At 41.1% G+C, this 26,865-nt stretch overlaps 1 protein-coding gene across 1 annotated transcript in view; it reads right to left on the reverse strand.

The window, feature by feature from the left end:
• Positions 1–3,066: 3,066 nt before the first annotated feature.
• Positions 3,067–26,865, reverse strand: part of Mcm2 (DNA replication licensing factor Mcm2) — a 29,609-nt gene continuing 5,810 nt past the window's right edge. Inside the window, exons 4-16 of the mRNA XM_045739257.2 lie at positions 21,430–21,518; positions 20,304–20,698; positions 17,771–18,029; positions 16,422–16,632; positions 12,592–12,750; positions 9,345–9,464; positions 7,714–7,844; positions 6,842–7,006; positions 6,539–6,700; positions 5,428–5,602; positions 4,841–5,016; positions 4,291–4,446; positions 3,067–3,949 (exon numbers count right to left, since the gene is read on the reverse strand). Of these exons, the coding sequence (XP_045595213.2) occupies positions 3,839–3,949; positions 4,291–4,446; positions 4,841–5,016; positions 5,428–5,602; positions 6,539–6,700; positions 6,842–7,006; positions 7,714–7,844; positions 9,345–9,464; positions 12,592–12,750; positions 16,422–16,632; positions 17,771–18,029; positions 20,304–20,698; positions 21,430–21,518 (2,309 nt within the window). The 3' untranslated portion in view covers positions 3,067–3,838. The remainder of the gene's footprint in view (positions 3,950–4,290; positions 4,447–4,840; positions 5,017–5,427; positions 5,603–6,538; positions 6,701–6,841; positions 7,007–7,713; positions 7,845–9,344; positions 9,465–12,591; positions 12,751–16,421; positions 16,633–17,770; positions 18,030–20,303; positions 20,699–21,429; positions 21,519–26,865) is intronic.

Below are 26,865 nucleotides of genomic sequence, written 5' to 3' on the forward strand. Positions count from 1 at the left end.
CAACAATTTAGATGTTTTATGGAGTGAATTCTAGCAGTAAAGGATCTTTGTGCACTCTCCAGGTCAGTAATTTCTCCAGTTTTGAATCCCTACCACGGTTCCACAACAATTTCAAAGCCTTAAACCCCAACACTTCCATTAGTTTTCCCCTTCTCACTCTTCTGCAATCTGAAACAAGAGGGCATTCCTCTGGTTTCTCCTGCATATGTTTCCACCCTCCTTTCTCTGTTTGCTGTATTTGCATCGCTTCTCCACCTCCATGCTTTTCTATATCTATTGTGAGTCCAATGAAAACAAATTGGGGTTCTACTTTTCAACAGGTTGCTCTGGTGCTCATTTTTGCTCCTACTTTCCTTACTCGTAAATCCCTTATTGGATCTCATTCCTTAGACACTCCTCACAGAGTAGAGCGCACTCCTACAGCTCCCTTATAATGACCTATTTTCTCTTTCGGAACTCCAGCCTGCCCTGACCATCTGCAGTTCTATGGTGGTGGGCTCACACTACATTCATTATGAGATGCTCCATCATTTCCCAGTGTACTTTTCAGTATTTGCTGAATATCTGTAACCTTATTTGGGAGATGCCCTCAGTCCATGAGGATTGGCTTGAGGTAACTGTCCTTCCTATTTGGAAACCCGGTACCCATGGGACCTTTTAGGATTTACACCCCATTGCCCTGACGAGTTGTACTTAGAAACTTTCTGAATGTACGGTCAAAATACGTCTGATGTTCTTAGAACACTATCACCACCACTTTCCCCCAGTTTGGCTCTTGCAAGTGTCAGTACAGCTGATGCTTTATTGAACCCAGAGGTGTACTTTCATACTACCTTTGCTATGAAAACCTGTTGTTGCAGTTCTTTTTGATCTGGAATAGGCTTATGACACCACATAGAAATACAATATTTTATCCCAACTAGGCTCTTTTTGGTCTTGTGCAAATTTCCCACTTTTCCTTTGTAGTCATTCATTTAAAGTATGATAGTGATACCAAGTATGACTTCGTATCGCTTTCTTTGACTCCTTTCAACAATTTGAAGGTGTTCACCAAGGTAGTGTTCTGACCACTATTTTTTTCCCCTAGTTACCCTAAATGGTATTCCTGCCTCTCTTCTGTCTGGGATTTTTTTGGCCTCTATGTTGTTGACCTCTGTGCTGTTGTGATGGCTGCCTTTAACTGCAATAACAGCTTCAACTTGCAATTGATGCCGTGTTATACTGGGCCATCGATTATGGCTTCAATTTCTCTACAATCAAGATTTCTTCTATAATGTTTTACTCGGGTTATTCTTTGTTCATTATTGTCGCTCTGTAATAGTTCCCTTTTGTATAAAGATTCTTCTAAACTTTTGGGGTTGATCTTTGACTGTTTTGGTAACCTTATATATCTTTCCTCTGAGTTGACTGCTCCAGGGCAGGCATGTCAAACTGAAGGTTTCCCGAGGGCCATATGGGTCATGTTTGTGTTGTCGTGAGGGCCACACACAACAGCTAATTGAAGTCATGTTAATAAAAATTATTGTAGACTATTTGTATTACTTATACTTGGAAACATACAGCATGCAGTATCCTGTGTGCAGGCTGCAAATGTGCTTGCAAAGGGCCACATGTTTGACATGTTTGCTGTAAGGCCCTTACCGTACTTAAGGTCTTAGGCCATTCTTCCTAGAAAGCAGGTAGGTGCTGGTTGATATCTGGTTGATACAGCTCCTCTCGTGCTGTTTAAACTCGATTACTGTGTGGCTGTTCTGCCTCTTTGTCATCATGCTTTGCACCATACTGGATTACACCTTGTGTCAGGTAACTTTTATTCATCCCCTTACTCTTACCCTGCATGCTGAAAGCAGTCTTGTTCCTACAGGATCCTCATGATTGTTACTGCCTTCACTATCTTGCATCTACCATGGTCATCCTTATTCGTGCTTTGACTATCATACCTCATGTGGGTCCTATTTCCTTCCTTTTTCAGTACGGATTGCAAGATTCTCCTTGGTTCATGTTAGCAATATTTTTCATTCCATCCTTTCCCTTTATGGAGGATCCCACTTGCAAAGTTTTGTAGACATTGACCCCACATGATAAAGGCTCCTACCCCTCATTCAGTTCTGAAATGCCTTTCTTTACACTTATGCCCCATTGCTCTCTTCACAGATGGGTCCAAGTCTGCTGACAGTGTAGGCTACTCGGTTGTCTTTCTTGACCAAACCTACATGTGCTGCATGTACCTGGAAACTAGCATTTTCATGACGGAATTTTATGCATTCTTGTATGCACTTTCAACTATTTTCCCAATATCAACGTTCCTTTGTCATTGTAGTTGATTCTTGCAGGGCCCTAGTCTTTTGACATTGTGCATCCTGTAGTAGTCAAAAATTCAACATACTGTTTCTTATCTCTACCAAATTTAAGACTTTTTACTTAAGTCAAGTTTTGCTCGGGTCTCAGGGATATTGGTATTGCCTTGAATGAACATCTGGACAGTGCTGCTGAGGAGGCTATCTGCACTTTTCCCATTTCTCAAATAAAGGTTCTGTATTCAGATTTCTGCCCAGTCGTTCACTCCAGACTGCTGGCAGGGTAATTTGTCTGAGGTTACTGGTAAACTGTACTCGTAAAGGCAACCTTTTCCCTTGGCTTTTCTCCCACCACCATAATAGGTAAAGGGAAATGACTTAGGCTAGGTTATGTATAGGCCATACATACTAAACTCTTGAGACATTTAATGGAATGCCGTCCTGCTCCCTATTGTTCAAACTACGACTAATTGTCCCACTATAATTGTGTACCTGCGATTTTCAGGATGATCATATATCTTGCATCCCTGATGTCCCTCAACCAAATCCTTGGTCTCCGATACCTTTGATATCACTTGCCTTATGTGGTTTTGTTCTTGTATTGGCATCCTCTGATATTTAGCACCTTTTGAATATCCAACACTGATGATGCTACATAATCCTTCTAGATTGGCACCTTTTTATTTTTTTATATAATTACATTATTACTAGTTAAATGGGAATAAGTTCTAGTTCAGTATACCATGAAGGGATATATTTAATACATGCATTAAAGAATATTTTTATTACTAAAAATTGCAGGCTATACATTAAAATGAATTTGTACAGACATACCCAAGAGTCAATTCCAGGGCCTTAATTTACATGACACTATAATTTTTAAAGTATGATTAGTTGAGTGTATTTATACAACTGTAGCGATGTTATACACCTATATATTTCTGACAAATGAAAGATAATAAACACTTTCCCTCCCAATATCTTAATGTGAACTGAATTTCCGAACTTTACGTGAAATTAAATGATACTTATACCAATTACAAAATTTAAACTTAATATCTTAATACAAGCAGATGCTGCTACTTACAGGCAAAAATTTCCTAACACTATGAATATATCCACAGGAGCCGTGTGAAGGATTTGAACCTATGCGCTGGGTGTTCCGAGGCTCGATCTGGTGACTATGCTACGACATGGTCAAAAGAATTGCAACATCGGGTACTACTGCACCCACGGGTTGCAATTCTTTTGACCATGTCGTGACGTAGTCAATTTGGAGCGAGCCTGGAAACACTCGGTGCATTGGCTCAAACCCTCATCACTGCTCCTGTGGATTTGTTCATTGATATATCACGTTAATGTGATCTCTGTTTTCTAACACTACTATAAAAAAATCCATTTATGCAAGATCACTGGATTCTTACATTAACACCTGGGTGAATTCAAACCTAAACTATTCAAATAAGAAAATATTTGAGTCTTAATACCTTGAACATAAAATATTACTTTCACATAATTTACACAACTTAAAATTAACCAGCCTAGACTGTCTGAACGATCAACTTTCTCTTGGCATCGTGTGTGAAACTGTTGGCTTTGAAGATGTCACTGTCAAAGAAGGGCTGTAGATTCATGATGTTGATCTGCCGTGCCTGTGGACAATCATCAATTAGGTCCCATAACTAATAATTCAACACAAACTACCAACTAGATAATGTTCAATTAGAAGATTAACTCCAGGTATAATCGGTAGATACTGGAGCATCAGAACCTATATTGCTATATGAGAGAGCAATTAAATAGAGATTATTATTATGTTATGTAGTGTATATGTGTGCAAATGGAATTCTAAACAAAGCTGAAGCTACAGGAGTTATACTCGGCCAAAAAACAATAAACTGAATTTTTTACTGATACTACAAAAATACTGAATTACATTGGTATGCTTCTCATCTACCCTCTCAAACAGGCCTGATAAATCAAACATCATTACCCTATCAAGAAGATCCTTCTCCGAGACTTGCACAACATCGTGATCAGGTCCATAACGAGAATGCATGTAGGTGGTCTGCTCATGCACCAGTTGCCGTAGCAAGAAGAACAAGAGTTCATTGTTGTCGCGCTTGAAGGATAAGTACCGAGCAAAGCTCTGCAATGACAAACACACACATTAAACATATCAAATGACGAGATTGAAATACTGCACATTAAAGATTGTTTAAATGTTTGGGATCGATAATGTACAAAGATGACACACTGGAGGAGAAAACGGTAGAACAGTGCAAGGGAGACTGACTGTATCTAGGAGGGATTATGAAATGCAGAATTATTTTATGAATGTGAAAAAAATACAATGACAGTACACATACTTGCTCCCTACCCTATGGTTATGAATTGCAGACATAATGGTGTAAATAACAGGAAATCTTCAGGATGACAGCAGAGGTATGCGGTAAAACGTGTTGTAGCAAATATTTCCTCTACACCTTAAACGTCAACTTTTACCATACCATCTATAAAGAATAGAATTTATTTGCACTCACCTTTTTCATGGGTCTCATTACAGAGAACTTCTGAGTATCAATAAAGGACTCCAACATGACTCTAATGGCCATATTAACATCATCTTCATGAACATATTCCCTCAGATGCATTCGAGCGTGAGACTCTGCCATGCGGATCATGCTCTCAATGTGTCGCACAGTGATGGGGATACTCCCTGTTCAATGTTATGAAAGATATCAATCACAGTACATGTGGCATGTATAAGAGTGCATTGTACATCATTAAGGTTGTGTAATGTTAGTCATTACACCCATTAGTCCACAGAGTAATTCAAGATTTCCCCCCCCTCACAATCTTATTATCTAAGGTATCATCAAAAGTGAGCAACTTTGTCCCTACTTCTTCCAATAAATTATACATATATAATCATTACCCTGTTCTCCCCCCCCCCTTTCCCACTTTTTATGGGCAAGTAGGCATTAACTAAAGAAGAAAAATAAAGATTGGCGAGTAAAATAATAAGATATAACTTAATATAAAATATCACTCCTTCATTCACAATATACATCATCATCATACTGTATATTTTTATTTAATAATCTGAAAGTCAAAGAAAAATGTTTACCAGTTGCCATAGATTCTCGTCTTAGTTCAGAGTACATTTTGGCCACTTTGTCCTGGTCCATCTGATGCAGCTTGGGCCGAACCTTTTCACGTCCGTATATAATGTATTTTTTCAGCAAGTCTTGGGGAATCTTCTCTAAACCAGAAAGATTTGATCCACCCATCATAGATCCATCCTGCAAAACAATTAATTTTAAGAGGACTGCATGAGCTGACTTGCTGCCTCAACTACTCTAGTTGACAGGTACACAGCTGCCTGTGTACACTTTTTCGTCCCAGAACCGAGAGGTATGAACTACGAGGAAAGGCTAAAGGAGCTGAACCTCACGTCCCTGGAAAACAGAAGAGTAAGGGGAGACATGATAACCACCTACAAAATTCTCAGGGGAACTGACAGGGTGGACAAAGACAAACTCTTCAGCACGGGTGGGACACGAACAAGGGGACACAGGTGGAAACTTAGTACCCAGATGAGCTACAGAGACATTAGAAAGAATTTTTTCAGTGTCAGAGTAGTTAATAAATGGAATGCACTAGGCAATAATGTGGTGGAGGCTGACTCCATACACAGTTTCAAATGTAGAAATAATAGAGCTCAGTAGGCTCAGGAATCTGTATATCAGTTGATTGACAGTTTAGAGGCGGGACCTCAAAGCTCAACCCCTGCAAGCACAATTAGGTGAGTACACTATATGAGGACCTTGCGGCTGAGTGGACAGCTCTCAGGTGTAGTAGTCCTGAGGGCCTGGATTCTATTCCCAGTGGAGGGGGAAACAAATGGGCAGTTTCTTTCACCCTGATGGCTTGTTCACCTAGCAGGAAATAGGTACCCGAGTTAGACATCTGCTACGGGCTGCTTCCTGGGAATGTACTCGCCTAGTTGTGCTTGCAAGGGTTGAGCTTTGGCTCTTTGGTTCTTTCAGCTCTTTTAGCATTAAAAAAGAGGATGATGATGTGCATGGCCCCTACATCCACACCTTCAAAACAAAAGTAAATATGACAAAGCACAAAAGTCAAGATTTACAAATGTGCCAGATGCAAAAAACTAGACGAGGCATAAAGAGCCATGCCTTATTCACTCTTAGTCATTTATAAGTGAAACAAATACCTACCACAGTTATGGCTGCAACATCGGCAGCGGTTGCTCCTGGATGATGGCGGATGTGTGACCCGACCACAAACCGTGCAAGGTGCTCATCCTGGACTGGATCAACAGTGTCACGTACTACACATAATATATCAAAACGAGAGAGAATGGGTTCCGACAGTTCAACCTGGAATATAGACAAATTTCCAACTTAAATGTGTTAGTTGAAAACTTGCCAAAATAAAAATACTATGCTTGTAGTGTATATCAAGACCATACAATCACTTCCAATACAATTATACAAAAAGTATGACAACATTGTACTTACATTTTCAGCAAATGTCATGGAGGGATCATATCTACCCCCAATTGGGTTAGCAGCTGCTATAACAGCACAGCGGGCTTGGAGGGAAGTCACAATGCCCGCTTTGGAGATTGAAATACTCTGCTGCTCCATAGCTTCATGGATACTTGTACGATCTGCATCATTCATCTGTGGAAACATGCACAAACTGACCAAGGTTTTCAGACACCAATAATGATATCAATCAGTCTTGCCTCTCCAATTTCTAATTCTAAATCTTATCAATACAGTTGATATAACCAGTCACAGACTAGCATTTACAAAATGTAAGTTTTTAAAATGTAATTATGATTATCTCCAATAAATAATGTACTGTAATTTGTCTAAACTCAATTATAAATGTATACACATTTCTTAATAAAGTTTTTGAATTTGAATGCACGAAGACATTGCCATGGTGGTCCTTCATACCAGCTACAACTAACTTTATGCACATCACATTACTGTACCTGGATGGGGTTCCGGGAGTTGTTCTACTCTCCAAGCCTGGCACGGCCAGGCTTGGCTTGTGAGTCATTTATTGGAACATTTTTTTTTCTTTCCAAGTTACCCACTGCTGCCTTCCTCAAACTAATTGCTATTTTCATCTATACACAGAAAAATCACATTAACGTGATATATCAATGAACAAATCCACAGGAGACTGTGGGTGCAGCAGCCCCCCAGGCTGCAAGTCTTTTCCCATGTCGTGGTGCAATCGACAAGAGTGCATCTGGGAACACCCAGAGCATAGGTTCAAATCCTCATCAAGGCTCCTGTGGATTTGTTCATCCATAATATTACAATTATTGGAATGTTAGAACAAAATTAACATGCATACTGTAATTCTGACTAACCTTATCAAACTCATCAATGAGGCAGACACCCTTGTCGGCCAAGACGAGCGCTCCGGCCTCCAGCGTCCACTCCCGAGTTACTGGTGACTTCTGCACATACGCAGTCAGACCCACGGCACTGGCACCTTGACCTGCGACGATGTGCTTAATACAACATTTGTACAGCATTATAATGTGAAGCTGTATCTCCCCCTTAGATGGCTGTATATGACAACAATGGTATTTCAAAGCATTCTCCCTTACTGCCCTTTGAGGTTGTATGAAAAAAAGAGCCCATCCGGCTAAAATGAGAGTGCACTTCTTATAGTACTTATGTGGTCAAAAGTACACACATGTCATGATTGACCAGCAGCAAGTAGAATTATGTAGTATTGAATTTGGACAAACCAGAAAAGCTTATATATTTGTGTTGCTAGTCATATCTAACCTAACCTTCATAGACATAATACAATCTACCAATGGCCTAATATAGTACGTATATGTGCTATATTAGGCCTAGGAATATTTCAGTTTGATCTTTAGCTTTATTTTTTCCAGTTTCAATTAAGAAAACAGTACAAAAAGTGGCTTACTGGGTCTCGATTACTACATATTGGTACAATCGACCACAGTGATACACAAAGTAGTCAAAACAGGGCGACGAGTTGGAAAAAAATGTGTTCAGAACTACACATAATAAAGTTTGCATTGCGCTTAATAATTAATGACAGAGTGCAATAAAAACCAAACATAACTATTACCTTCTCAGATAGGCAGTAGGGTCACTCTTCACTGCCCTTCCAAGTTTGCCAAAAAATAAAAGCAAGTCTCTCAGTAAATATTAAGCAGGAATCTTAAACATAAGAATAACTACACAACCCTAAAGAGCCAGGAGGGATATTTGCAGCAAGTAAATGAGAGCTAAATGCCACGATAAAAAACAGGTAACATGGAAATATTATTTAAAATTAAGTGTGATCTTTGGGACTTCCACTCATTAACCTATCAGGCTTCACAAGTCAAGCCTGGCCTCGGGCGGGCTTGGGGAGTAGAAGAACTCCCAGAACCTCACCCAGCAGGTCTCTTTCCATCCATCCAGCTCTCCCTCACATAATGTTCATTGTAAAAGGGCAGAGAACAATCTGTACAATGGCATTCTGTCATAAGCAGCAAATTGGTATATCTATAATGAGTTACAGTATATCTATTTCCTGTCTGCCCCCTCCCCACATCTTCACAAATATACTGGATTGAATAGTTCTAATCTATATCAATAAAAGAGAATGCCTTTGTCTAAAGACTTTGGGAAATATAGCCTGAACCCCCCCCCCCCTTGTGCAGTTTTCATAAAGTTGGACATGAAATTGGGGGAATGTGTTGTCCATAGAATGTTGAAGTCAATCAACTCCCACCGTTTACCCGCACATTTTCATGATTTACTTATTTACAAACGTTTCCTTAACCCTCTTGCTGCAACTACATTTTCAGCCCTGTATCCACCGAGGTCCAAACACAGCCAAAAGAAACCGTTTTAACATTCAAATTATTTATATATATTAAGAAAAACAACTGCTTTCCAGCTGTGAGATTAAAAACAAAAAAATTATTGTATTGAAATTAGGATGTAGATTTTACAAGATAGAGAACCTTACCAGTTGTGAAGACAGCTCGGGGTGCTATCTTCTCTATATACTTCAGGAACTGAGACTTGGCTGTGCCAGGGTCACCACATGCTAGAACATTGATGTCTCCTCGAACCTTGTGTTTTTGTCCTAGAAAACAAAAATGCAAATAACTGAAAAATATTTGTTGTTGTTTAAAATCACCACAATACATAAAAAATCAGTTGTAAATTAACATATTACCTGACAGTATAAAGAAGTGGAACCTGAAAGATGGGCAACTAGGATGAAGACGGCAAAAACGGTGAGGCAGCGAGAAAACTGATCATCAGGTTACACTCGATGCCCAAAAGTTAAAAAGTAGCCCCCCCCCCATGAGGCTATTCTTCTCTCAGTGAAAGCACAAATAGGTTAAGAGAATCTTCATATAATTTGCTGCCAAACTATTTTTTGTTAAGTTATTGCGCATTAATGAGTAAGGAAAGGATTGGTTATGTTTATGCAGTTTGGATCAACTTTAAATAAATAAACAAATCCATAAGGGCCGTGACGAGGATTCGAACCTGCGTCCGAGAGCATCCCAGACGCTGCCTTAATCGACTTAGCTACGACATGGTCTACGACATGTTTTAAATAAATAATTTATTTAGGTAAAAATATGTACATACATATTGAGTTACAAGCAGAATGTTGGATGTCTAGATAAGAGCTAGTATATATTATGCCTAAAGCCACTAATCTGCACAGCATTTCGGCAATACACAGGTTACATAATCCTACATTTAAAACACCCAGAGCACCATATGGACCTATATCCAAACAACCCAGTACCCATAAAACCAATTACACACAAATCCTGTGAACTTTATTACCCACCTAAACCTTGAGGGCACTGCCCACTTTCGGCCTGAGGTCTTAGGCCAAAACCCTGTCTATTTAAAATTGTTTGAGCATGCGATGAATTTTTATGGACTACCAGTTGAAGGTTCTGAGGATCAATATTCCCCACAGCCCAGTCTCTGGCCAGGCCAATCCACAGAACTATCTGATGCGGCTGCTCGCAGCCTGACACAAGTCACAGCCTGATTCATCAGGTATCCTTTGAAGGTGGTTGTTCAGTTCTGTTTTGAACACTGCGACAGCTCGGCCAGTTATGTCCCCGTATGTGTGGGGAAAAGTGTTTAAAAGTCTTGGGCCTTTGATGTTGATCAAGTTCTCTTTCAGCGTGTCTATTGCACCCTTACTCTTCAGTGGGGCTATTCTGCACATCCTGCCCTGCTGTCTAGTCTTGTGTTTTGTTATTTCTGGGTGCAGATTTGGAACCAGTCCCTCTAATATCTTCCACGTGTAGATTATTATGTATCTCTCTCGCCTGTGCTCTAGAGAATACAGATTTAAAACTTTTAGTATATCACAATAATTAAGATGACTTATAGAGTGAATTCTAGTGGTAAAGGATCTTTGTATGCTCTCTAGGTCAGCAATTTCTCTGGCTCTGAATGGGGCTGTTGGAGTGCAGCAACATTCCACCCTAGAGAGCACTAGTGTCTTAAAAGGTATCACTTGTTTGGAAGGTCCTTGTTATCCAACCTGTCATTTTTCTTGCAGTCATGACAGCAATTTTATGGTGTTCTGCAAAACTAAAGTCTTCTAACATGATTACTTCTAGATCCTTTACATTGCTTTTTTGTTCTATAATGTGATTAGATTCCATTTTATATATGGTTTCCATTTTTTAATTATGTTTTTCATAGCGCAGAAGCTGGAACTTATTTTCATTAAACATCATGTTATATGTGGTCCATTGAAAGACCCGATTTACATCCGATTGGAGGTTTGCCGTGTCCTCTATATTGTCTACTCGCATGAAAATCCTAGTGTCATCTGCAAATGATGATACAGTGCTGTAGTTTGTATCCTTGTCAATAGCTGATATTAGGACAAAAAAAGTACCAGAGCAACCTTGGGGGATTGATGCATCTCAGTACCTTGATCCATCTCCCTACTTTGCCAGTAATTCCTGTTGCACGCATTTGTGCGCAATAACATTTGCACATTTGTCAAAAACTTTTTGTAAAGTCTGCGTATATTACATCTGTATTTTGCCTGTCTTCCATGGCACCTAAGACCATATCATAGTGATCTAGCAACTGTGAGAGGCAGGAATGCCCTATTCTTGAACCCATCTTGTCCAGGGGTTATGTCAATATTGTGATTCCATGTAATTTGTAACCTTACTACTTAGCACTGGTTGATACCTGGTTGATGGGGTTCTTGGAGTTCTTCTACTCCCCAAGCCTGGCCCGAGGCCAGGCTTGACTTGTGAGAGTTTGGTCCACCAGGCTGTTGCTTGCAGCAGCCTGCAGGCCCACCTATCCACCACAGCCCGGTTGGTCCGGCACTCCACGGAGAAAATGATTTAGTTTTCTCTTGAAGATGTCCATTCCTATAATGGAGTCAGGAATGACTCCAGTATAAAGACTCTGTTTCCAAAATTTGTTTAGGGCCTGTGATAGTGGTGTTTTGCACTTCTTGATGAATATAGAATTCCATGAGTCTGGGGCCTGGTGCAGAGAGCATATGCATGCTGTCTATGGCTACTTCAAAGTCCAGTGGGGTTAGGGTGACATCTGATATGTAATTACCTAAGTGTAGTTACAGGATGAGAGCTACGCTCGTGGTGTCCTGTCTTCCCAGCACTCTTTGTCAATTAACGCTTTGAAATTACTGACGGTTTTGGCCTTCGATGTTGGTGTCACATTCATGAAGAAGCCACTTGCAGTCCCCGTGGAGTAGTGGTATTCCAGGGAACATAGGATTAAGGACCTGCCTGAAATGCTATGCGTATTAGTGGCTGTACAAGAATGTAAGAACTCTTGTATATATAAATAAATAAATAAAAAAAATTGAATCATCGATCTTCAATATACTCAGAGGATCACTGAAAGCAGAATCGTACTGAAGCCTCAGTATTTCACTCAGTTCTGTTATCATCTATGAAAGTCTACTGGGCTCTTATCAAATCAACATTTGAAACTAAAAGTATAGAGTCAGCCTCCACCACATCACTGCCCATGTGTTAACTACTCTGATGGGTGATACAGTACTGTGATGGGACTGCGCAGTACATAAGACAAAATGTGATATTCAGTTTTCAATCACAATCTTGGAAAAACAAAATTAGTATTTAATCTTAAAGCACAGGAACTTTTTGTTGATTATTACTTAAAGAAAATAAATTAAGCAATAATTAAATTTAAACAAACAAATAATTTACCAGGATTTTTGGATTCCCCACCAAAGAGGGACAGAGCAAGAGCTCTCTTGATGTCTTCGTGGCCATATATCGAAGGGGCAATTGACGCCACAATTCTCTCAGCAATTCGTTCATCCTTGCTCAGGCTAACAATAGCTTTAATGTCCTCATCAGTCAAAGCTGCAATAGGTGAACAAGAATATATAAAATTGCAACACAATACTTAACAAGCAAATTCAGTTATATTTTAATATGCATTACCTAGAAACATTAATTATTTTAAAATACACTGCCGACTTAAATAAAGAGTATTATTGCTCTGCCAACAGAAACACTAGAAAATAGCGACCAAAACCACGCACCAGAAAATGAGACAACAACATTCCCTGGAAACACAAACCGAAACCGTCTCTATTTTCGGCTTGTTACAACTTGTAAAGTTGTTACATCTTAGCTTAACGTGTTTATGACATATTAGAACGTTGTTACAACTTGCTATATTGGTTGTTATAACTGGTTAGGAAGTGCTAAAACTTGTTCGAACGTTGTACCAACGTCGTAGTTTCGATGTGTGTTTGGCGGAGTTTCGGTCCGTTCTGGACCATTATCAAGTAGATTCAGTCCAGGACGGACCGTAACATTGTCGTCTCCTCATCTTTTGGTGTGTGGTTTGGTCATCATATCTTCAGCCACATTATTGTGACTCATCGTCTGAACACTGTACAACGTGACTTTTCAGAGCTTTATAATAAGTTCAAGCAGCAATGGCCCTCAATTGCAGAGAGTATGAGGGAAGAGGGGGTGAGTGTGTGGGGGAAGGGAAGGGAGGAGATTGTGGGGGAGAGAAGAGGCTTGATGGTGTGACTAAAGCAACCCCCCCCCCCAGGAGGATGTACAAATAAGAACCAAGCTGCTGTGGATTCAGGCTCAAAAAAAAAAAAAAAAATTTATACACCACAAAGCCAAATGGTTAAAGGATTCAATTTATGTGGTACAATGGCTAGATTTGGTTGCAACAGGGGGAAAAACAAGTGGGACGCAGCTAAAACAAGCCACACACACACACTTAATGAATTCCCTGATGGTGTGGATTGTTCATCATCTAATTTGTAGCCTGGTTTATCAGTTGGATGCAACGAGCTGACATGAGTAGAATGCGCAACTGTGTTAAGTCTTGCTGAAAGCAGTGAAGAGTGCGTGTTGGAGGAAAAAGTTGAGTGTGTTTTCAACAATAAGTTAACAATTTTGGTATCAAACTGTTTGCCAATGACTTGTGTAAGGTTTGGCAACAAAACTGAACATTTGAGCAAGGCATTTAATGGAATCTTGTTGACTGTCACTGGTAAATTATGTTGGTCAAGATAAATACCAAATCTTTTGAAACATTTCACATTTTAACTGGAATCAAAGGATATAAATTTATAATTTTAATAAATTATTTTAAACCCTCTATGCTCCCAGTAAATTATTTACAGAATTTGATAAAGTGCAAGACAAACTTTCCGATCAATAAAGGAACAGTAATATAATGTTTGAATTGGGTGTCATGCATTTTGAAAATGCTTATAGTGTACAGTACCCAGATGGTGTTCTGGGAGTTCTACTCCCCAAGCCCAGCCTGGGTCCAGGCCTGACTTGTGAGAGCTTGGTCTAACAGACTGTTGCTTGGAGTGGCCCGCAGACCCACATATCCACTACAACCTCGTTGAACTGGCGGCATTGCTTGCAGGTAAGTTTCATTTTTTTCTTAAAGTCCACTTTTGTTCAAGAGAACTTCACACACATACTTCCAGAAGATACCTGATCAACAAGGCTGCGAGCAGCTGCATCCAACAGCCTAGTTGACCATACCACCAACCAGGAAGCCCGGTCAGAGACTGGGCTATAGGGCTGTTGATTCCTGGAACCAACATCAATTAACCCTTGACCGGCGATTATTTTGTATGATGTATACGATTTTGTTATGACTTCTTGCACGGCGCATATCGTATATGTACTTTTATAAAGTACCACGTAAGATTTAAAAGTCCCCCAGTTATGTAGGGTTCACATCAGCTTCCTCAGGGCTCCAGTAAACAGACACCACTTAACACCAAGGCTGGTGCATGCAGCATGAGCTAACAGCACTGCTGTTCAGCTTGTGACCACAGCATCACTCAAAAATGTCAATATATATATGTAACTGCTATTATTTAGCGATGATAGTATTACAGAAGAACCGGACTGTGATTAAGACTGTGCACAATGCTCAGATACCAGTGAAGACAATGCTGTTCAAGATGTTTATAACGCTAGCCACAGCACGTGTCTCTCATTACTGGTACATTTCCAAGATTCAGAGTGTTGTTAAAGAATCCCTGATATTAGCCCAACAACTATTGTGTTAGGAACATAGTTAATTGTGCTTAGGAACAGCATCAACAGCGTTACTTGTAGGAACAGCAACTTGCAAGGTGTCAAATTCAATCTCATTGAACAGTTGAATGAAATTCAGTCATGAACCAGCACAACAAGAGAGCTTTATCAGTTCTTCGAAACAGAACAAGTTAGAAAACAAATCAGTGTTTGCTTTGAAACTTGTGTAGAGTAACATTAACCCCATTTCACACAGAAATGACAATAGCATGATACATCAAATCATCCCAGACGTAAGTTTGAACCCTCATCACGGCTCTTGTGGAGTTGTTCAACCCCATTTGTTATAGTGTAAACATATTATATACAGCATAACCTGCCCTTTACACAAGCAAGATTTCTTTCCTCACTTCCATGGCTTATGAAGCATTGTTTTATGTCCATACTGGTGTTATTCAAACAAATTTTAAATAAATATTGAGTCTTGTCAAAGATCCAAGACTTTTCAACACACTTCCCCTACACATTCAGGGCATAACTGGCTGACCTCTTGCAGTGTCAAGAGAACAAGCACCTTCAAAGGCTACGTTCTTTGTAAGAAGACAGGCTGGATAATCTCACTAGTTCTCAATGATGCTGTTTAGGGGTTAAGACACGTGTGAAAGGATGGGTGCCATTTATAATACATTTTGCCTTCTTGACAACCTCCAAATAATGTGATATATCTGGAAGCCGGCCGGCCGAGCAGACAGCACGCTGGACATATGATCCTGTGGTCTCGGGTTCGATCCCGGGCGCCGGCGAGAAACGATGGGCAGAGTTTCTTTCACCCTATGTCCCTATTACCTAGCAGTAAATAGGTACCTGGGTGTTAGTCAGCTGTCACGGGCTGCTTCCTGGGGGTGGAGGCCTGGTCGAGGACCGGGCCACGGGGACATTAAAGCCCCAAAATCAACTCAAGATAACCTCAAGATCTACAAGAAAACCTTTGGAGCAGGATGGGCAACAAACCAGCGCCCTGGGTTCTCTAAAACCCTGTGTGCAAGTGGAAATTGGGAGGAGAGGGAATCATCAGGGGAAAGTGCCAAGCCATTACGATTATATAGCACTTGGAAGGAGTCAGGATTTAGGATGGGATGGGAAGGAATGGTGCCCAACGACTTGCACGGTCGGACACTGAATACCGACCTGCATGAAAAGAGACCATCGCTCTACTGTCCAGCCCAAGTGGTTGGGCATGTGGAAATTGGGAATGTAGGTGTGGTGATTGATGTAGCCAAGATGACTAGCCATAATTAGTATTTTGAAAATTTTCACAAACATTTAAGATCAGTGCAAATGTAAACCATAGATACTCACCAGCCTGTAATTTTTCTTTGAGGAAATTGCTTACATTTAATGTTCAGCCACAGTTCACAAAGACATTAGTTGTGGATAAGCCAATGCATGAAATCTTAAAACAAAAGGGTTACAAGAAATCACTTCATATAACCAACCTTTAATAGCATTAGCATTATCCTTCTTGGCAATGTGGTTTGCCATGATAATTGTTGCAAACACTGGGAATCCATGATTGGTGTTGAGCGACCCATCGTAGTTGTTTGTGTAAACTCCTGTCACTTCTATTTCATCCCCAGGCTTACAAGAATCACAAAGGTCTCCCAGGAGTATAACATCCTTCGACCGGGGAAGACGACCAGCTGCAACCTAGTAAAGAAATGTTGTTACTTCAGTGAATACATACGTTATGCTGCCTAAGCAATTTTCTAATTTATGTAGAACACACCTTCTTAGGAACATTAGCAAATGGGACAAGAAAATCACAATATGTAGTACTGTGCATATATTAACGCTTTCGTGTGCCCGGGGTGCCACCCACATTGCACCGGAAGGTAGGCCAGGCGTTGCCCGTCAGCACACAACCAAATGTTAAACACTCTCACTCCCAATGTTTATACTTATTAATAAGACTACACAAAAATTAATGCATGACGCCGAGAGCGTCATTCCTCGCACAGTGTGTGTTTTGATGACGCTGAGAGCGTCATCCCTCGCACTGTGTGTATTGTTTTGACGACGCCAAGAATCATCAGAATGCCAAAGTGTTAATCACTGAATAAATACAGAGTTTATTCACTGAGTAAGTTACAATGTAATTTAGCAGTATTGGTGTGATGTAAAATCACACTAATGCTGCTAAATGACCCATCATTACTTTCTTTAAACTTTTCTGTAATTAAAAAGGCCAAAAGTGCACACACAGAAGGGAACTATCGGGAAAAGTGCCAAGCTTTTACGACTATATAGCACTTGGAAGGGATAAGAGAAAGGATTTGGGATGGGACGAGGGGTAGGAATGGTGCCTAACCACTTGGACAGTCGGGGATTGAACACAGACCGGCATGAAGCAAGACCGTTGCTCTACCATTCAGCCCAACTAGTTGGGCACACACAGACGGTGACAAACTGCAGCATATCTAAATTTCATCAAAATTTACCAATGTTGCTCTTCATTCCAGTATGAAATGTTTGTGTACTAAATATGGTGAACAGTAAGAGGTCTCAGGACATGAACTGGTATAACTTTACAGTTGGGAGCCGGTCGGCCGAGCAGACAGCAAGCTGGACTTGTGATCCTGTGGTCCTGGGTTCGATCCCAGGTGCCGGCGAGAAACAATGGGCAGAGTTTCTTTCACCCTATGCCCCTGTTACCTAGCAGTAAAATAGGTACCTGGGTGTTAGTCAGCTGTCACGGGCTGCTTCCTGGGGGTGGAGGCCTGGTCGAGGACCGGGCCGCGGGGACACTAAAGCCCCGAAATCATCTCAAGATAACCTACATGCTAACCTTGCCCGGAGACTCTTGAAGGGTGATCCTTTGGTAGTTTTGGTATACTGTCTGTTCCATGTTAATTGTAAATGGTCCTCTGCTCTGACATTCTGGGCAAGACCCCGGCTTTACCTCAGAGTTCTGAGATTGGACAAATGGTCCTAGGACATAAGAACATCTGTTACAATCATATTTGACAATCGAGAGCTGAGGAAGGATGCCTGTAGTTGAAGATACTACTCCAGATGTGCGGATTAGTTGATTCAGATGAAGTTGTCTGTGAAGAAGAAAACACACGCTTAATATTTTGCCACTAAAGTGTGTACATGTACACTACATAATGCCAACATTACAAGGCTCATACATGCATCCTTAAATACATATACAACATACTGTACATCTTTAAATACATATACAACATACATCATTATTTTGCCTCTCATGTCCATGGGGGGTAGAAAGGCATCAACCAGAAGAAGAATCAAATATAGCAAAAATTGTTGATACTGGTGTATTTATCTCTGGTCTATTCCTTATAAGTCATAATACTATATACTGTATATATCATGATATATAAACAAACACCAACACACTAACTAACGCATTAGGAAGTGATGTGATGGAGGCTGACTCCATACACAGTTTCAAATGTAGATATAAAGAGCCCAGTAGGCTCAGAAACCTGTACACCAGTTGATCGACAGTTGAGAGGTGGAACCAAAGAGCCCAAGCTCAACCCCCTGCAAGCACTATTAGTCAGGTACAATTAGGCGAGAACCCACCTACACTCCCATCCATCCATCCAACCACCTATACACATAAAGGGACTATACACAATGAAGGTAAACTACCTACCTGTAACATTCGAGAAAGAAACCTAGGAGTGGATGTAACATCTAACTCCTGAGGCACATTCAGTATAAACAGGATAATGACCGCCGCATACTCTATGCTGGCAAACATTAGAACATCATTCAGAAACCTAAGTAAGGAGGTTTTTAGGGTGCTTTACACTGCCTACGTGAGACCAGTCTTAAGAGTATGCCGCCCCATCATGGCATCCCTACTTGAAGAAACACATCAGGAAACTAGAAAAGGTTCAGAAGTTTGCAATGAGGCTCGTCCCAGTTACGAGGGAAGGGGTATGAGGAACGACTGAAGGAACGGAAGCTGACAACACTAGGAAAAAAAGGAGGGGAGGCGGGATATGATATAAGCATAAAATACTTAGGAGGATTGACTGAGTGGAAATAAACAAAATGTTCACACTGAATACTAACAAAACAAGGGAACATAGATGGAAGCTGGAAACTCAGATGAGTCAGAGATGTTAGGAAGTTTTCTTTTAGCATGATAGTGGAAAATGGAGTAAACTTTAAGAAGCAGGTTGTGGAAGCAAACTCTATTCATAATTTTAAAACTAGATATGATAGGGAAATAGGACAGGAGTCATTGCTATAAACAACTGACAGCTAGAAAGGCGGGATCCAAGAGTCAATGCTCGATCCTGCAGGCACAAATAGGCGAGTCCACACTAAACCCACCCTCCCCTACACATGATATAATTACTACATACAAAATTGTAACAGGAATTGACAAAATTTACAAAGAGGAATTCTTCAAACCTGCACCTTCAAAAACAAGAGGTCATTGATTCACGCTAAGTCAGTCAAGATACCATAAGGATGGCACGGAGGATGGACTTTGGACCTGGGGACGGACTGGGGAAGGGACCCTGGTTGTGCCAGAGCCTTGAGTACATGACAGCAACTGTTATAGAAAGCAGCCAGGGCACTATAAGGGGTATGTCTAAGGAAGAACTGTGGGACCTGAGGATGGCTTGTATAAAATATTAGAACATTTTTTTTTTTTTGAGATATATACAAGTGTTGTTACATTCTTGTACAGCCACTAGTACGCGTAGCGTTTCGGGCAGGTCCCTGGAATACGATCCCCTGCCGCGAAGAATCGTTTTTTCATCCAAGTACACATTTTACTGTTGCGTTAAACAGAGGCTACAGTTAAGGAATTGCGCCCAGTAAATCCTCCCCGGCCAGGATACGAACCCATGACATAGCGCTCGCGGAACGCCAGGCGAGTGTCTTACCACTACACCACGGAGACTGTTCAATTTTCTTTTGCAAGCAGTGATAGGTGGTTGGAACAAGTGAGGTGGTGGTGGATGCCAAAACCATCAGCAGTTTCAAAACCTCAGATGACAGTCTGAAATGTAGTTCTCATCTTGTAGCTACACTTCGGCAATCACATACACACCCCTACTTCTTCATGTACCCTGGGCCTGGGTGTTGTGAGATCTGAGCAATGACCAGGTCACGGGGACGCTAAGCTCCAAAAGCAATTCACGGCAGGTATACTCAATATTTCAAAGTACACTCAAGGTATAACCAGTTTTTTCTGCTTACCTTGCGATGATTTGATGATTTCAGGGCTCAACGTCCTCGTGGCCCGGTCCCTGACCAGGCCTCCTGCTTACCTACCTTTCAAAACAACTCTTACTACTCGTGTTTCATCATACAAATCTCTTACTCACCTGAGAGATCGCAGTTCTTCTATTAGTGGCAGATCAGTAATTCTTACGTGAATCTCTCTGGTAATTCTCTCATATTGGGGAAACATGGAGAGTGTGACATCCTTAGCAGCAGAGTCCATAATCTCCAGCATCTCTGTTGGGGCTTCAGGAAGGAAGTAGGCCAAAACTTGCTCCTCAGAGGCAATGATGTTGTAATCCACTTCAAATGACGACTTGTTTTCTTCACACATGTGTCGAACCTTATCCTTGTAGAGGTTGTTGCCTTTGTCGTTTACGTAGGTGCGAAGGAAATTTTTAAATCTATTGTAAATTTCAGTTCTGGGTCCAAGCATGGACACCCACTCGCGTACACTGTGGCCTTTCATATCCTCAAGATTTTCAATAGATTCAATCATCTGAAAAAGATAAATTTCATTAACTTTACTGCTAGAATTCACTCAATAAAACATCTACATTACTGGGACTGCTTAATAAAAAAAATCTGTATTTCCTAGAGTGTAGGCAGGTGACATATATAATAATTTACACTTGGAAATTATTAGGACTGGCTCCAAACCTCCACACGAGGCCATAAGGTATGGCAGGATGTGCAAAGCAGCCCCATTGAAAAGCTGAGGTACAATTGGCACACAGAACTAGATCATTGTTAAAGGCCCAAGCCTTTTCAATACTACACACATGAGGCATAACTGGTCAACCTCTTGCAGTGTCCAAAATAGTACTTGATAAAACACCTTCAATGGAGACCCGATCAACCAGGCTGTGACTCACACCAGGTTGCGAGCAACCACATCAAACAGCCTGGTCGACCAGACCATCCACAGGGCATAGTCAGAGTCCAGGCCACAAGGACGTTGATCCTCAGAATCACCGACAAGACAGGTATACCTAGGAACAATTGAATTGAACTGTCAGGGAAAGAGCCAAGCTATTACGACTACATAGCACTTGGAAGGGGGTCAGGATAAGGATTTGGGATGGGACGGGGGGAAGGAATGGTGCCCAACCACTTGGTGGATGGTCGTGGATTGAACGCCGACCCGCATGAAGCGAGATCGTCGCTCTAACGCCCAGCCCAATTTGAATATAACTACCAGATAACAAGCATCAGACGCCTTAATCTTACCTCTTCATCATCTGGAGCATCACCTTCCACAGCTCTCTCAGCCATACGACGCCTCCTGGCTGGTCGATCCTCATCATCATCACTTTCATCTGTAAGACATTCAACATGTCACTAGAGCTATAAGCTAATCATGAGATCAGTTAATAAGATTAAGGACATTCAAGCAAATTTGTTTGAAGGACAATGTTTGAACTGGGCACTCAAAGGCCAAAACTGAAACCGAGATGCAGTGTGTCAACTTACAGAGTAGACATCAGAAGGAAGAGTAATCAATGCAGAATGTCAAAATAGTACTACACTATTCAAGCAGAATAACCGGAAGGTGGTAAGCAGAAGAAGCGAATCTTCCCAATAGGATGACCATAAAGAGAACTCATAACAAATGTTCAAGAAATGTGTCAATATTTCATTCAAAATGATTTAACATATTTTAGTCAATTATCCTTAGTTATCCAGCTGCAGGTAGTAAATGTGGGTGATTATAACTTATCCATTGCTACCCATTGGATGAGGTGGACGGTGTACATGATAAATAGATCAAATTAGAAAAATAACTTATCACGTGTACCAGTTGCTTAGCTTAGGGACTGTACTTGTGGTTCTTCTCGAGCCCACTGTTCGTATAACAATCGACATTAATCTGTGTAACTAGCTTTTCTTTAATTGGAAGGAACATGTGCATTTTCTGTTCGGAAAAAAAACATTATATTATTTCTTATAGGGGGGGGTACCACCTCTGGCACAATTGTAGGGACCCCACAGCCTCAAAGAAGGGAACACAGAGCATTCAGAGAAAAACTTGCCATTTAACGCTGAATACGTATGAGTGTTCACTTCTACCACCCCCTTTTATTTATATATATATATACATGGTGTACACTTTATTATTATTTCTTATTATAATTTTTATCTACAGTGATACTTTTTGTAAATTCTTTAGTACCGTATCCATTATAAACCATATTTTCTAGTTTGGAAGCCATTCAGGCAATAACTGGAGCAAAAATGAGTGATATTTGTGTGAATACACGATTTTCATATTTTTTGAAAATAAAAACAACAATCTTCATTGTTAATTTCCTGCATACAATTAAAATTACTTCAAAGAAATATTAATTTGTTTAATTTATTTCAGTTTATAATAAAAGTATTCCTAATTAATATTTGTAATTAGCTGTTTTGCTAATGATAGCATATCTTTTGTGAGGACAGAGATGTATAGGCTCTCCACTAAAGTCCCTGCCACGAGTATTAATGTACTATTTTTCTTTAGTTCCATTTTATACATCTTCAAGACACCTTGAGTTTTTACCAACTGAATCAACTATTACCAAAGTAAAGAACTTGGCCAATCTTCAGAGGTCCTAAAATCCTGCTAACTCTTACACTGGAGAATAACCGCTATTCCATGATTTATGGCCAATTCTCCACACCTACTCCTTCTTTATTCTCCGCTACATATCATTATGTACCTTATCAACACCAGCAACTTTCCCCACTTATCAGTTTTGCTTATGTACCAGCCCGTCCTCCTAAGGTTTCCCAACATCAAGAAAACGGTCAATTTAAAGTGGTCTCTCCTAACCTGCCAGAGGACCCAAAACAGAAAACTGGACAGTATGTCACTTTCACTAGCCGCTTCCATTTTCTAATACGATAATTTTCGGCCTTACGTAACACATACGAGTGAAAAGCGACGTTTTTGGGAGGACAGGTTGTAAAAGGACAGGTTGGATGTACAGTACCGGTACTTCTTTCTCACTATTCAGTCCAATTAGGTTAATCAGTAGTACAGCTTTCATCCATTTCACTCATTATGCATACATAACTCAAGTTATCCCACACATTAAGTCAACTAAAGTGAAGCGGCAAACATAAAGGAGAACATTAAGCTTTAACCTTAGAGCCCAGAAACCTTCACCACATGTCAATAATAACTATCTCATGCCAGGTACAAATGACTTCCTCACATGGCTCAATTCTGCTGTGCACACAAGCAGAAAAAGACTTTAGGTGTGTGTTTTTTTCCTATTCCTTACTTTCTTGAGTACAAATTCTAAAAACAATTTTTGTTTTCTTGTCCACACCGGTCAGTGGAGGGAGCCGGTCGGCCGAGCGGACAGTACGCTGGACTTGTGATCCTGTGGTCCTGGGTTCGATCCCAGGCGCCGGTGAGAAACAATGGGCAGAGTTTCTTTCACCCTATGCCCCTGTTACCTAGCAGTAAAATAGGTACCTGGGTGTTAGTCAGCTGTCACGGGCTGCTTCCTGGGGGTGGAGGCCTGGTCGAGGACCGGGCCGCAGGGACACTAAAGCCCCGAAATCATTTCAAGATAACCTCAAGATAACCACACCAACAAGGTGACATCTTTTTTTTTTTGTAAATGTGACAGGCATTGACACCTGCCATTGGAGGACTGCCGAACATCTACACTCCAACACTTTCCCGTCACAAGGTAAACAGGGATAATATGAGAAGACATTTTGAGTAAGGAAACACTGTCTATATAGTGGTGTTTAGCTAAGTCTACACATAAGGAGACTGACTCGTATCAATTGCCTTCCTCCCCCCCCCTCCCCCCATGCTGGGTACTGAGATGGAGACTCAGTCACCAGAAGAACTGGCTACTTCCCCCGGCAAATATTAATATGGACTCTGAAAGCAGCCAGTCAGTCGAGGAGGGCGAGTATCAAGAAGTTCTAACAAGGCAACAGAAGAAACGAAGAAGACAGGAGGCAAGGCGTAGTGTTGACAGTGATAGTGCACTTCACGGAAACGACAAGAGAATGAAGAACGACGCCGAGACTGATGCCGACGAACGGACGGAACGATGTCAGGAAGGTGAGGGTCAGCGGAGATGGAGGCTTCTCTTCCCTGCCTCATGAACGCTGGCCTATCAACAGAAGCTGCTGTGGACAGTCAGACTTGGAAGAGAACACCGCAAGTTCGAGCCCCTGCTGAAGGAAGGTGTAAACAGACCTTACATAACGGTAGGTTCTATGGAGGCAGTGGAGTATCTTACCCAGCAAGGATATGATGGAATTGTTATGGAAATACCGGAGGGGAACGAGAAGCTGAAGAAGGTAATTATCTACAAATACCCTCAGATTCTAGACCCCGAGTTCATCCTCGATGACCAACGATTTGTGTGGGCCAAGCGTCACCTTATTAAAGGTGAAGCTAGGAGTCAGGTGGTGGCTCTAGTGAGAGGTGAAGTACCCGAGAAAGTGTTCATCACCGGGGCTGGCTACAGGCATGTAGCAAAGTATGTGGAAGAGCCCATAATATGCCGGAAATGCTGCAGATGGGGGCATAAATCCTGGAGCTGTCAAAATGATCCACGATGTCGTTTCTGCAGAAAGTCTCACCTCTCTAATGTGTGTAGAGACAGACTTAATCTGGGTGAGAAAATAGTTCCCAGATGCTGCAACTGTGGTGTTCACAATGCCAGCTCGGCTGTGTGTAGCAAGAGACCGAGTATGGATGTTCCCCGGCCGGTGAATGTTACAGAGCAAGCAAGAGCTCTTACGCAGACACCGGGAGCACAGCAAAACAGTCTGCCCCAAACAGTGCCAGTGAACCGGACGAATGCGTGGGTAAAGGAGTCACCTTTACTTAGGCAGGCTCAAGCAACAAGCAGCCACGCCACCACTCAGGACTCCGGCAGTGACAGTGTAACGGTGAGTGAAGTGGCTACTGTGGCTCAGAAAGAGGGCCATAATGATATGGTCAAGGAAGTGTGGGCTGAACTTAGAAAAGTTGGCGAGTTCCTCCGAAATCTTGGGCAGAGAATCGAGTCCATCGAGGCGAAATTAAACATTCAGGAGGTCAAGGAAAATCACAAAACGGTGAAGGATAATCAGGATATAGTGGTTGAGGGCAATAATGAAATATTGAGTGATGAAATGAAGGAAAGGGAAGTGTGTGTGAATGATGATAGTCGTAGTGAAAGGAAGAACCCTATAATTACACATAAAATGAAGGAATCATTTGGGCCAATAATGGACGTCACAGGGCTGAAAAAATCTCGAGAATCGCAATGTCGCTTTTTTTTTGAGAATCGCAATGTCGCAATGCTCGGCACACAAGCCTTGGGACAGTGAGTAGTATTAATACTAATGGGGTCAAGTGGTTACAGTTTCTACAAGATCATCCAGATACCTGTCTCTTGGGAAACAATGAACCAACTCACATCAGGGGAGGACGGCTTGACTATGCCTGCATTTTAAATTCTCAGGGGATTATGGGGGAGGTCCGGGTTGTTCGGGAACTACTTAGTGACCACTTTGCCTTGAACGTTGAATTACCACTGGGGAAAAAAACAAGTCCACTTTCAAAGGAAAAGGCTAAATATTAATAAAGATATGAAAAATTATTTTATTCAAAATATGGGAGATTGGTATCAACAATACACGCCGCTCTGCGTTGATAGTTTTTACGAGGACATGGTCGAGAACATAGAGAAATTAGTACAGAGGGAAAATAACAGGGGCAGGGGAAGCAAGACGCATGGACCTAAGAAATTTAAATATCCCAATGATCAGCAAATCAAGGGGTGGGAGAGAATGCTACGGAGTGCACATAAAGAATGGTTAAAAAATGGAATGAGGGATGAAGAGAAAAATACAATGTTGGAAGTGGCTAGGGAATACAGTCAGGTGAGGAAGGAGGCGCGGGACAGATACTGGCAAGACTTTGCTCAGTCCATTGGTAATACTAAGAACCTTAAAGACATAGGGAGAGCAGTAAACAAAATCAGGGGTTGTAAGACCAAATTCAATGCTCACTCAGATCCAGGGAAGGTTGCTAATGAGTTAGTAGATAAATGGGCTAGTGTTGCAGGTATGGAGTCCTTACCTGCAGACACGAGAGTCACCATTGAGTCATGGGAAAATATTAGAAATGGAGTAACTTTATGTGCCTTAAATACAAGATCTATAACATGCACTGAGATAACTCACGATGAGCTACTGGATGCTATAAAAAGTGGCAGCTCTACTGCTCCGGGAAAAGATGGAGTAACGTATGACATTCTTAATTATTTAGCTGGTATGAAACCTAGTCCCTTACTTGATTTGTTTAATATGAGTTATAGAGAGGGAAAGTTACCAAGAAAATGGAAAGAGGCTGTCATCATTCCTATCCCTAAGTCAAACGGAGGCTACAGACCTGTCTCCTTAATATCCTGCTTTTGTAAAATGATGGAAAGGATTTTGTTAAATAGGCTACTCTACCTTATAGGTGATAACATGTCCAGTAATCTCTTTGGTTTTATCAAAGGCAAAAGTACTGCGGATTGTCTCTTAAAGTGTATGTCTAATGTGGATGACAATTGTAGAGTTTTTGTTGATCTACAAGGAGCATTTGATAAAGCCAATGGGGAAGTAATCTTATACGAATTAGCCAATCTGGGAATAACAGGGAGATTGCTACAC

The sequence above is a fragment of the Procambarus clarkii genome, chromosome 36 (genome assembly GCF_040958095.1).
Source record: "Procambarus clarkii isolate CNS0578487 chromosome 36, FALCON_Pclarkii_2.0, whole genome shotgun sequence".
Lineage (NCBI taxonomy): Eukaryota > Metazoa > Arthropoda > Malacostraca > Decapoda > Cambaridae > Procambarus > Procambarus clarkii.